The following is a 14,091-nucleotide window of genomic DNA, read 5'->3' as shown; positions in this document are numbered from 1 at the left end:
GACACTCTGTTGTAAGCAGGAATGGTTTCATTGATTCATCTTCTGAAGGACTTAATGGCCCAACAATGACATTGGCAATGAAACGACCCATAAGATCAGGTTACTCGTTGATAAAAATCCAGATCTTCTAATTTTTAATTTATCTTTAATGATTTCCATTGCAACATTCGCTTCAGTAACATTTTCGCAAACTTAACTCGCTAGGCACAGATTCGTTCGTATACTTCTCCAAAAACTGTCTTAATGTAGGATTCTGTAATGTCCACAAAGGGATTTCGGCAGCAAGGAAAGCTTTACATAAGTCGAATGCAAATTGAGATTTTCGACTCAATGTTGCAATTACTGTTAGAAGCAAAGAAATCTTCTTCCTAGTACCCTTGAAAAGTGCATTTTTGTGTTTGGTTGTATTGATATGTTGCGATATGAAATATTTCTTTTCGTAGTTCACTGACTGCTCACATATATTGCATGTAAGTACTTTACCATCAGTACAAAATACGTCAGATCCAAAAGTATTAACGTAACTTTGCAATTTACTGGGTAAAGGAACACCGAATTTCGGCATCTTGCTGCTGGCTACAACAATGTCGCAATGAAAACTGAAAAAAAAAAAAACTTAAAAATAACGTTAGACCGGCACTCATGTTGCATTGTCAAATAAACACAAGCGATAATTAAAACGCTTATACATTTTTGCACAGCAGCACTCATTGTTGCAAAGAGAATATGAACTGACTGAAAGACAATAATATACATTCGGTGAAGTCACTTTCATTGTAGCAGTTTTAGAAATAAATTAAAATATACCTGTAGGCAATTTTTAATAATAAATAATAGATAAATAATCAAATAAAGGAAAAAAAGCATGGCATGATTGTGACTATAATAGTATTTAAATTCATTAATATGCCACATCAACGGACGTGTATACGTCACCAAACATCGTAAGATGAAGATTACATTTATTTTGTAAATTAGGCATTTATATTAAAAAAGGCAGAAAAGGGCAACATAAAACTGTGATGTTTCAACCACAAAGGCATAATTCGTACAGATTTACTTTCAAAATCAAGATGGATTTAACACATTGAAAAAAGCATTCTGCCAAAGTTCCGTTCTCTGGTGATAAGGTTAAAGACTGTTATGTATTCTTTTTTATATGTTTATTTATTACAATTGTGCTACAAGAACTGAATAATAGTATTAATAAAATTTGTCTTAAACCCAAAACAAAATGTCAACAAAATCTTGAGTGTCCTTAATATTTATTATGATGTAATATAAAGAAGATTATGAAAATACAGAAAAGAAATAAACAAAATCACTATAGCTAAGACCAGCAAAATAGGCCCACTTTTCATTTCTTACTTACTAATACCTTCATATGACTTTTGGTATTCAGGATCCACAAAAGGAATCAGGTTGTTAAAATCTTTTTTTCTCGTTTTCTGACTGTGAAAGAACATGAGGCAAGCCATCAATTGTCATTGCAGCATTCTTTTCGAAGGAAATGCCAGTGTTAAAAACAAAATAATTTTTCAAAATCATTCAGTTCGCTGACATTTGCTTTCATTTGAATAATACATGGTTTGTTCTTTTCGAATCATAGCCATGAAGCTTGAGATATATGCAACTGACCTGTGTCTCGTCAAAAAATTTATAGGTACTTAAAGGTTTTCATTCTTCTTCTCATATCTTTGAAAAATTGTCTTCTTCTCTTTCATTCCCTTTACAATTTTTTTTTTCTTTTGGATGACTTGATCCCGAAGAAATGCATACCCGTTTATGGCCGCCTCTATCATCAGGAGTAGTATAACTCACTGTAGCTTGCCTTCGATTCTGTGTCATGTGTCCTTTGAACTAGAGTCACCTGGATCAATCCCATCTAGTAAGTTCATATTCAGCTGATGAATGTGCTACAGAACGTGTCTTTTATGTAACGCATCCTGGAGAATTTCCTTATGGTCATAAGCACACTTACACTGCAGTTAAAATGAAGTGAAAACCAAAATTCCTAATCATACCCAGCTCATGCTTAAAACAGGTCTAAATTTTTAAAATGTCACATGAATGTCTTTTAGATGAGAGCATATAAAACGCTAACACATAGAGTTGTAATTAGAAGCTTAAATTTACCACAGAGAGTTGTGGCTCCTTAACTCGTATTTATTTCCCCTTGCCAGTAAAGTATGCTTTTCCACTGATTCTCTTCAGATGTTGCTTCCTTTAAAACTTGTCATGCTTAAAAGTACCTCTTGAAGATAAAAAATCACTTAAATTATTATCATTCATCATTGTTTAATGCAATACTGGTACTGCACTAAAATCAACACAGTCACGCACAGAATCGCTGTATAATAGCCACAACCAAGGTTCTTGGCTACAATGCATATAGCTCTTTTAGGAATTCCAGTGGATCTGCTCATACAACCAGTGCAATCTTGTGACCTCCACCGAAAACAGTAGGAAAGAGATGGAAGCATAGCTCATTTAGCACTGCATTGGCGCGGGTGTATAGCTTCTTTAGATATGAAAATCACAATTTTTCTGATTTTGGCGTTTAGCTCCTTTAGCTTTTCCACTCTTCATAACAACGATAACAATGCATCGAACAGGTTTAGATTACAGCCACATTACAGCACACCTAAAGAAGGACTAAAGAAAACATAGCTCAAAGGATAAAACATAATATTAAGCAGTGTTGCAAATATTCAAGAAACAAAATATCATACCAGCCTGGTAGACTGGTATTTCGGGTTAAAGGTTAACTTAAAAAATGACTTACAAGAACTAAAAGTCACTCAAAACTTGAACAGTTCAAATATAATTGTAATAATTAAAACACATAACAAAATAATTTGATTTATTACAAATAACAAATTTATAATTATTGATAACAATTTTCATGTTGAAACTGTAAAAAAAAGATAGTTTTGTGTAATCTATTTCATCTAAAAATGAATATAACAATAATTTGTACATTCATATCTGTATGAGAAAAATATATTCAGTTTTCATATATCTTTTAAAGTTGTTTTATGTGACCATAATTCGCTTGTGTCCTGGGATTACAGCATGTTTTGCAGTTCCGATCATGATTTCATTAGAGCTCTGTGATGGCACTTCCTCGATACAGATCAACTAGTGACTGGGTTAAGCCAGCTATCCGACGCTGGTTGAGTCTATACTTTCTACATGCCTCTGCCCGATGACGTTCCATGTATCGTCGCTGAGAGAATGCTTTGCTGCACATGGGACAGTACCACTGCCATTGGTGGTGATTACGTGTTCGCTGATGTGCGCGCAAGTTGGATCTGTGAAAGATTGATGCACAGTAAATTTCCATTTTACAGAAGATGTCTGTAATCAGTAGCCTTACGAAAAAATCTTTGCTCGGCGGGAAAAGGCACATAAGTAAAAAAAATCATTTTTCAGGAGACTTTTTTTAATTTACTCTTAACTGAATATAAGTATAATAATGAAATTCACGTTATGTTGGTTAAAGTAAGACCCTTTTCAATTTAATATACAACAAATTTTATTATTTCAAAAATTGACTTACGGTATGTGATTCAGTACAACAGAAAAATCGACTTTTTTTTACTTATGTACCTTTTCCCGCCGACCAAAGAAATATTACTATAGGTTACAGTGGCGGTTCCTCGGGGGAGGGAAGGGAGGAACGTCCTCTTCACATTTTTCTTCTTTTGAAAGTAAATACCAAATAAAATATGTGCCTTGAAATTCGAGGAAGATTCGATAATTTTTAAGTTCTCAGCTATAAGAAAACCTCGGTTGAACGAGTTTTAAACGACGCGCGCTCATGTGCTGCTAGAAAACTGTGAGAAGGATGAGAGATTGTTTGTGTGGAGGAAAGCCAATCCATTCCTCCTTTACTGCAGTTCACACACATAGACAACAGGCACTAGCGCCAGAGAAAGAAGCAGAGTTTTGAAGCAAGTAAATGAACGGATAGGGAGGAGATCCTCCTCTCAATCAGCGCATGGGCGGGAAATAGAAGCCGACTGGTCATGCAGCAAGCTTGCTACCGCTGCTATCTAACGATGTTACATTCAACCGGACTATAACATATCTAGGAGGAGGCACAATAAAAATAGTTTTAACGCAAAGCTATGAAAGACACCATATAAACTTTTTTTTTTTTTTTTTGAAATTATAAATCAAAAGTATTATTCATTGCATTTTATATAGGCTACTATTCATGGTTTGAAACTTTCAAGGATATTTGAAAGTTAAAGCTGAGGTTATATAAAACTAAGAGGAAGTAGTTAGTTCTACGTTGGTATCGCAGATCTTTTGGCCCCTGAAATTCACTTCCATTCATTGTCTACTAGACAGGACAACAGCCAAGTTGTCAGTTTTGTGCAAATATATTTTGTTCTCGCTTTCCTCAGATTAATTCCCATTCCCATTTCCGTAAAATGGTTCCGATTACGTGTTAGAAGCTATAATCTCTTCCAATACGTGTGATGCTGTAGTGTGCTCGAAAAATACTGCGAGGTTGTGCATTTCCTTGTAATTGTTAATTTGTGCAATTATTCAACAATGAATGGAAGTGAAAACATAATATATTTTGGAAAATTTAGGAAACTCAGTTTACAAGAACAGATTATTGCTATACAAAAGGGAAGGCCAACCCCAACACTACATGGTCTTACATGTATGCATGTAGGCTAATTTGTAGCATGTTTCAATCAAGAAGATGTCATTTCGTGCTGTTAACTTCTTTCCTCCTCTTAAGAAATACGCAGGAGCCGCCACTGATAGGTTATCTTTGTTACATTGTATAATTGAGTTGGCGGGAGTGGAGATAGGAAGGGAGTGAATACTAATAGTCTGTTCAATGTCTGAAGTAGTACAGTTTATTCATAAGAAATAATTGACAAAAGGAAAATAACTGTATTATTTCAGCTGATTGAATGCTTCATATTAATAAAATATACAAACACATATGAAGAGGTGGATTCCAAAACCAACTAAGTCAATTTTTGGTGATTTTTAGCTATGCTGCTTAGTGTGTTCTCCTATACATGTTACACAATTCTAATAATAGAATATAAGTCAAATCCAACTAAGGCATGTCGATTTTAGATGTCAAAATTGACGATGTTTTCCAAATCCAACTAAGTCAACTGTTGTTTTATTCCAAACCCAACTAAGTCGGTGCGCATGTGCACTGGCTATCGGCACAGCTGACTTAGCAGTGTTTGGCGCGTTTTATTTCAGTCCTTCAATTGTAGTTGCACGTTGCAGTTTGCTACTAATATTCCTGATGTAACATTAAAAAATACCATTTGCTTTGAAAAAAGGAATGACTTTCTTAATCTGATGAAATACATACCCGAGGAAAATAGCAAAGCCAAACAATTTTATGAACAAGCACCGAAATAACTTGAAAGGGATAATGATAATACTGTTCGTATGTATGACGAAGAAAAGCCATTTGTTTAAATGAAAATAAAAAATTGTAAAATTTCATATTGAAACTAACATATTAAGTTCAACTAGTTTAGTAATAAATATAATAAATAAGTTAAAGATTTCAATTTCAGTGAAAATAGAACATTGCAATATTCAACTCAACCATTTTCAATTTTCGTAAATGTAAAGTGTAAAATCTACATTACAACTAATGGTATGTAATAAGTTAAAGTATTTGTCATAATACCTACAGTGTAATATATATTTTTTCAGTTAACACAGCATTTGCAATTCAATTCTTTATTTCTGTAAATGGAAAATGTAATATTCCATATTAAAACATAAAACGTTTTACAGTATTTAGTAATAAATATGTGCAACATTTTCTTGAGTTGACACAGCATACTTGAATTAACCAGTATAGGGAAATATTCTAATTTTTTTTCCAAATCAAACTAAGTCATGTCTTAGTGCAATTTTGAAAAAACATGCGCCTATAAATTGTAAGATATAAACATAAATACCAAAAATATTTCGTAATGTCGTATCGATGTTATGACAGATATGGTACAGCATAAATTACTCAGACAATCAGCTCCAAAATAATTATTTCAGTTTTATTGCTTCCTGAAAAAAGTAGTTTTTTGACTTAGTTGGTTTTGGAATCCACCTCTTCATATTGAAATACCATTACCAGCAGTGGCGTAACCTACACCCCCGTTGTGGGGGGGGCCTGAGGTCAGGGGGGCCCGAAAACGTTCAGTGGTTACTGACGCATATTTGGAAATGAGTTCGAATTACAGTTCAAGGCCCACATTATGTATTTTTCCTAATGTATAGGCACTCTTTTTACTCTCTGGCATATGGAAATCTGTGATAATGACCGCCATCACTGGACCTGAGGATGCACATACAATGATTCAACTGGCAGTACTTCGCATACACCCCCTTCGATTGCCTCAGTAAACTCGCCCACAACCATACTGTATGTAGTGTTGCCAACGTTGAAAATGTGACAGAGTGATTTTTATGGATGGGGACATTGTTTCTCATGGTGTATTTTCATGTCATTAGGTTGCCAGCTGTAGTCGCAGCATATAAACAGTAAACGGACATTGAAATAAAGAAGTTTTGTACAACAACACATCTGCTTTGCTTGTTAATAGATTTTTTTAGTAGGTTATTTTACGATGCTTTATCAACATCTTAGGTTATTTAGCGTCTGAATGAGATGAAGGTGATAATGCCAGTGAAATGAGTCCGGGGTCCAGCACCGATAGTTACCCAGCATTTACTCGTAATGGATTGAGGGAAAACCTCGGAAAAACCTCAACCAGGTAACTTGCTCGACTGGGATTCGAACCTGGGCCACCTGGTTTCTATTATGTTTTGTGACAATGAAACCTTTTAAAAGTAATTATGAACATTTAAGTGGTGCAGAAAAACGCAAAAGGAAAAAACTTGAAAAATATGTTTCGAAATTGACTAAAATAGACTCAGTATTTCGACCAAGCAGTCAAACACAAACTACCTGTGGAACGAATCCCAATGTTCCAGTACCATGACTCAAGAAAGACTTAGTGCTCTCAGTGTATTGGATGTGAAAAACCCAAGGACTTGATCTACATGATCTAATTGAGTCATTTGCTTCTCAAAAGGCCAGAAGAGAAAAGAGCTTGTTGAATAAATTAAATTTATCTTGGGTAGGCCTATTATTGTGTAATTATAGCCTTAGTAAAATAGTACTTATATCATTTAAATTTTTTTCAGTTCTGTTCACTTAATATTGTTTAAAAATAGAGTATTTTGCTATGCTAAATTGTTTTATTCAAATTAGATGTAAAAAAATAAAATTATGAAAATATGAAAAAAATGGCAGTAAGGAAAGGGGCCCAGATTATCATTTGTGCTGGGGGGCTCAGCTATGGAAAGTTACGCCACTGATTACCAGTATTATCATTCACATTTACGTATTTACATTAAACAAAAAAAAAAATTTGTTTCAAGGTTTCAAAAGAAAAACGCTGCCGTTTATCAGACAACAAGGTATTATATATACACAGTGTTAAAAAAAAAAGTATGGAATATTATTCATAACTTCTTAAATTTTAATTTTACAAAAAAAATGATTTATACAAAAGCTATTGGGGATAAACCATACAATATGATACCGGTATTAGAAAAAGTTAGTTATTTAGGCATATAGAGTGTGACAGTAAACTTTATTTTTTTAAATGATACCCTACATTAAAATGTAAATTCCGAATCTCCATTAAATTTTATGTATGAATGTGTAGAAATTTTACCCGTTTTATGTTTTTAACTACTTACTTATTAAACTTGTTTCATGGACTTCAAACTTGTGACAAATAAGTAGGACTATGTAAAATCCTGTTGAGTAGGCCATAAAAGTAAACAAAACAGTATGACTAACCAAATTTTACCACAGATGCTCAAAATGAGAACCATTCACCCCAAACAATGCCCCAGTCTATCATGGAAACAGTCCATTGTCTTTTTCACAGTTACATGACTGATCTGTTCCATCTCATACCTACAACAGACTATTTTCGTGATATACTGGGACATTGTTTGTCTGTGACTGGTTCTAATTTTGAGCATCTGTTATGAAGTTTGGTTAGTGATAGTGTTTTGTTTACTTTTATGGCTTACTCAACATGATTTTACATACTTTTGATAGGATTTAGTTCAACATCTTTAGTCTGCACTAACTAAACTGTGCTGATGTGTAATAAAACTATGAATGAAATTATGATGATTGATAGAAATTCATATTTTATAATATGTCGAATCAAACAGGCTCTACAGGTTATTATGGAAGTTATGTGCAGGGGCGGCTCGTGATAAAATATTATATGTGTTCACAATTTTGTGTTCCAAAATCGAAGAGAATTTGAAATCGTGCATTTAGCCTAATATGTAATGATTCCAATGTTTCACTATCGAAAAAACCATATATAAATTCAAAAAAACATATAATAATAATAACAATAATAATGATGATAATAATAATAACAATAATGATGATGATGATGATAATAATAATAATAATAATAATAATAATAATAATGATAATACTGAAACCTAGTCTTCTTATTTCCTGGTAAGCCAGTTTACCAGTTCTTTACTGTTCCAAATTACTTGAACAGAGTTCATTGTTTACGTTTGTTACCGGTAAAAATTAATACATACCACAGTGCCGTTATTTACAAAAGCATGTGTTCAGTAATATATTTTGGTTCACAACACACTGATACACTATAGCCTATACCAGTACTATAATCCCATTCGCATAAATTGATTACTATAAATACATGCCAGTAAATATTATTCTTAAATATTATACACTACCATACAGATACTTAAATTCATACCACCACCACCTCATTCAGCCAGCACGTGTTTGAAAGCCAAACTATGCTATTATGCTGACACTGAGGTATAGTAATTCACTAACTACACTCTCGTAGCAGCACTGTACACATATCCGCATAAAGTAAATGTTCCGACAGTGAGATGCTGACACCTATAGGCTAGAATACAGACTATTAATTTCCTCCTCGAGATATAGCACGTGAACGATAGCATCGATGCACCTGACATCTGTAGGATAGATTCACTGTTCACTTAACGCTTTGTGCTCTTGACGAGTCATAAGCAGCCAGCAAAAGACAATTTTCTCCCGCGCATGCGTGAAATTCCTGTAAGCTTCTTGAAAAGAGCACGGCTTGAATGTGAACGGATGTTGCCAAGTTTACATAAAAAGTTTATGCAATGCGGGAAGTTTAAAATAATCGATCCTGATATTATACATCCCCACTACGTCAATACGGTATTAAATAATAAAACTAGTCGTGCATTAATGGAAACAAGGTGTTCACGTGCTCTTGTGCTCTTATTGACGCACCGCCAATGGTTATGTGTAACAAATGATACGGTATATCATTATGTGCACCAAAATCTACTATGGCTTATCCAAAATAAGAATCATCCATAATGTAAATACAATACTGAACAAAATACTCGAGGCAGAAGGGAAGAAAGAGTTCTTTAAATTTAATTTTTCTTGGGTAAGTTACATGAATTGTTATTCCACAATTTGTAGCAAAGATGTGCATACCTATATTCTTTCTTAAAAAATCACGACTTTGCCTCATGTTATTGTGTTTGTTGAATAAAACTGGCAATAATTATAAAACTACAAATACCGTAGCTGAGATATTTTGTTTAATATGTGTCGTCAATTTTTTTATTTGGATGTAGTATCCCATATAAACAGAAATGTATAAATGCGAAAAATGTATTTATTTTTAAATCAACAAGCTGCAACATAACAGGCTAAAGTAGAGTTAGTCGAAATCATGCACGAAGTAATACCTCTTGACTTTGTTTATGTTAACAAAACGTTAAATGAACGTTTCACAATAAAGTCAGAACTCAACCTAATGTACAGATAGATACCACTCTTAAAAAGAGTTTCAAATCAACAATGCACAATATTTAACATCTGCACTGCAGAACTGTCAAAACAACCTTTTCAATATGTTTCACAACAAGTTAAATTTCATATTGCATTGGCTTCATTTTATTATAAGGTCGATACTAGGTGGTAGGTCTCTCTATGTTAAAGACAGCATTGTTATAATTGGAACATTCTGCAGCACCGAGCACAGGGATTATATTGAAGGAGGGATAGGAGGACTATGCCTAATGTCGATGTAGATTTTGTTACTCAAACAGAAATTAGAGAAAGGAAAACGATTATGGATAAAAAAAATCACTGAAAAACTTTATGATATCTTCACTATGTTAACTTTTGCAATTTACCAGGCTGACTAGTTTCGAAGTGGTATCCTTCATTGTCCAAACCTAGGCCACTTCGAAACAGTCAGCCAGGTAAATTGCAAAAGTTAACATATTAAAGTTATCATAAAATTATTCAGTGATTATAGGAGTTAAAAGAGTATATCGAACAATGAATAATAAAAAAAAATATTCAAATCTAAATATTATTTTTTAAAAAGTCCAAGGACAAGTCAAAACCCGGTAACTCCCCCTTGTGTACGCCCCTCAGCGCGGGCATTTCTAGCCTTTAAATGAGATGCAACAGTGACGTAGAAAATCTTTTAAACGTGTATGCAATTCTGAGATTCTAACTTCACTGTTACACCTCGTTTAAAGACTAGAAATGCCTGCGTTGAACATGTCTGGACTGTAGAATGTGATGTCTGAGATCTTGTGGGTGATGCATCGAATGATGCTACATACCAAGCTCTTTTTTGACGTGAGATGTCTATATTTGACCTACAAGTGAAAAAAATTGTAATGTTTTGACATGAAAAGTTTACCCTGATGTCACTCGTGGTACCTTGAAAAAATCAGTGGTGGGGGAAGGTGAGTGGTAGAGTTACTATCCCACTGTGAAATCTTACTCTACTCTACCTTGATCAATACCCTACTCTACCAATAACGTTTACATTGGTAGAGTTAAAAGGATAATTAGGCCATGTCACAAAGCTCAAGTCCATACTACACGTTAGTGACTAGCAACTAGGTGACTTGTAAACTACAAGTAGCTTTGGACATGTATGCTTGAAACATGGCCTTCTTCATAGATTGTTTTTCTAAAAACCATGACTTCATGGTGCAGCACTAAATTAAGAAGGCAGTGTATTAATGCAGTTTCATTACGAGTTATGTGGAAAAGATAAGGGCTTAATATATTACAGTAATGTTTAAAACATTGTACAGAAGGTACTAACAATGTCAGTGTTCAAAGTTAACATGTTATTCTACATTATATTTACATTATTTCACTTCCAAAGCATTTTCAGATTTCATAACCTCATTTGCTGATGAGGTATCCATGTTTTTTTAGTGAACAAGCCAACAATCAAGCAAGCATTTTCATTTACTAGCTACTACAGACTTCATTGCTATGCACTATGTAGCTTTGGATCATAACTTTTGACGTCACATCCGGCTATTTAGTCAACAATCTAGTTCACTTCAGCTGAAAATGTAGCTTTGAGACACAGCCTTAATACTTGCCCAAGTTACTTTACTGCTAACTCTACTAATGAAACTAGGTCTAAGTTAGAAAAATGGAGCAGAAAATACATACCTATCTGCAAACGACTTGTGGCAGACTGGACACTCAAATGGTCTCTCTCCTGTATGTAGTCGCAGATGACCTTTGAGAACCCAGGGACGATCAAATTTCTTCTCACAGAAGGGACAGGCGTGCAGTGCAGAGCGCCTCATTCCAATAGTTGAGCAATTCGCGAGGTCTGGAGCATTGGAGATTGTTGACAGACTTTCTCGTTCAGATTTTGAGAAGTCCTCATTCTTTGGTGCTATAGGGACTTGCGCACGTCCCTTATTTAATGAAGACACATCTTCGGATTTGGAGAGCAAGTTTTGTAAGATGCTTCCTACATTTGAAAATGTCTGACCTTTATCTTCTGCTTGAGTCTCGTAAGGTTTCTGAATATGATTTACTCCCACTAGTGCAGCCTGCTGTTGCAAATTTAATATATATGTAGTATTTGCCTTGGTCTGTTGTAAACTCGTAGTTGTTGCTTTGAGTTCCTCCAGAGCTGTATTAAGTGTTGATGTGAATGCGTTCTCATTAGCAAGTACTCTTGGAATATTGATAACAACACAACTTTCATTCATATTTTGTGATTGACTTTCTATTTTTATGTTTTCTGAATTTATTTTCATCTCCGTCTTGTCTTTCTTGATATTAATATTTGAAGAATTGTTTCTCAAATTGTGAATCTTGTTAGTTTGCTCATTGTTTTGACTGCTCTTTTTTCCTGTTGTAAAAACTGTGCGACATTCATCACTAATCTTTGACTTAAAATCAGTTTTTTCACTTGGAGATAAACAGAAATTCAATAAACTAGAATGGTTTTCCTCCTGTTGAATCATGTTGCATATGTGATTATTTGTTTTTTCTGTCGTATTCTTTACAACTTGTGGCTTTAAAAGATTTTGTAGCCCAGAAGCTGTGTTTATGTTTTCTCGTTCTTCATTTTTGTCATTATCGTAATTTTTAGTATTTTCCATTTTTTCCTTAATATCTATGCAGTATTTGCCTTTTCCATATAGGGTTTCAAAATATAAGTCATGCTTGTAAGGCTGTTTTATTGCAGTTCTCAAATTGTACTTAGTGCGAGAAGAACGTTTGAGATCTTCTGAAACATTCACATTTTGTGTTTCTGCACTTGCATGATCATTTCCCATACTCTTCTCTATTTGGCAATCACTGGTTTTTAAATTCATTGTACTTTCTTCACCCTTGTCACTGTCTTCTGAGTCAAAACTCATAGGAGCTGAATCCTTGTCCTCTGGATATTTTTGTTCTGATGTGTTCGCCATCAGGATATGATGATTTAAATGAAATCTTGTTACGATTGATAAATTTGATGTATTTGAATCATCGTTAAATTTCCTACTGCCGTAATGGCGACATTTTACTTTCTTTATTACGTGATTATTGTATCCATATCCATTTTGTAGTTGAATTAGTATGTTTTTCACTGAAATTAAAAATAGCCTGCAGTTAACCTTAATGCATTGATACATTTATTTGAAACTATTGTTCACAACTGAATTACGAAATCTTTCAATAGTTTTATACTTGAAATGAATAGGTACTTAAATTATTTTTATATAATAGCGTCAGTTAAAAACATATACCATGAAGAGGTTGGTATGAATAATGAAGTTATTTATTGAAAACTTAATGTAGATGAAAGCCCATAATAATTATAATTATGATGATGTATAATTATTATACATCATCATTATCAGCAGCAGCAATAATAATAATAATAATTATTATTATTATTATTATTATTATTATTATTATTATTATTATTATTATTATTATTATTATTATTATTATTATAATCTATTCAAAATTGGATTATATATCAACATCCTACATTCATGTTGTCAATATAAAACACACATGTGTGCACTTACTCACATATATCCACACCACATTCCCTTTGCTATTTCGTAGAAATGAAAACGATTTTGTAATATTTTTTGTCTTCCCCTCCCTAAACAATCTCTAACCATCGGGCCAGGCCCTGCCACTTGAGTGGTGTCCATCCCCTACTATGGGTGGCTAACAGTAAAAATTAAAAATTTATAATCAATGTTCCATATTTCTGTTCATTCCGTGTACCGTTACATACCAGTATTTAATATAGCTTATAAGTTACACTTACTGAGACAGAGTTCCTAGGAAAAATAAATGCTTAAATAAGGAAACATTCATTTATAGAGTAAAAAACATGTGGACATAGATACATTTTGAGAGCAGATTTGAATTGATTTTTATTGTTTATTTCACCTCCTTCTGACATTTCTTCTTCTATTCTGACTTTGACTCGTTGTTTCATATAAAGATTACTGAACAGTCTTCTCTCTTTCCAATCTACACCAATTTCCTTTACGATCCCCATCAGTTTATTCAATTCCACTCTAAGGCTTTTGACAGAATGGATTGGATTAAACAGATCCTAAAGAAAATTTGTGTGGATTGGAAAGAGAGAAGACTATTCAGTAATCTTTATATGAAACAACAAATCAAATTCAGAATAGAAGAAG

General features: G+C 33.6%; 1 protein-coding gene across 1 annotated transcript; it reads right to left on the bottom strand.

Annotated features, from left to right (window-relative positions):
* Positions 1-2,943: 2,943 nt before the first annotated feature.
* Positions 2,944-13,000, bottom strand: LOC138697111 (zinc finger protein 510-like). Its single transcript, XM_069822698.1, has 2 exons — positions 11,588-13,000; positions 2,944-3,314 (listed from the first exon to the last, which is right to left on the bottom strand). The coding sequence occupies exons 1-2, from the start codon at positions 12,847-12,849 to the stop codon at positions 3,104-3,106; spliced, it is 1,473 nt and encodes a 490-aa protein (XP_069678799.1). The 5' UTR covers positions 12,850-13,000; the 3' UTR covers positions 2,944-3,103.
* Between the last annotated feature and the right edge of the window lie 1,091 nt (positions 13,001-14,091).

The sequence above is a fragment of the Periplaneta americana genome, chromosome 3 (assembly GCF_040183065.1).
Source record: "Periplaneta americana isolate PAMFEO1 chromosome 3, P.americana_PAMFEO1_priV1, whole genome shotgun sequence".
Classification (NCBI taxonomy): domain Eukaryota; kingdom Metazoa; phylum Arthropoda; class Insecta; order Blattodea; family Blattidae; genus Periplaneta; species Periplaneta americana.
This window is presented reverse-complemented; position numbering and strand designations above follow the sequence as displayed.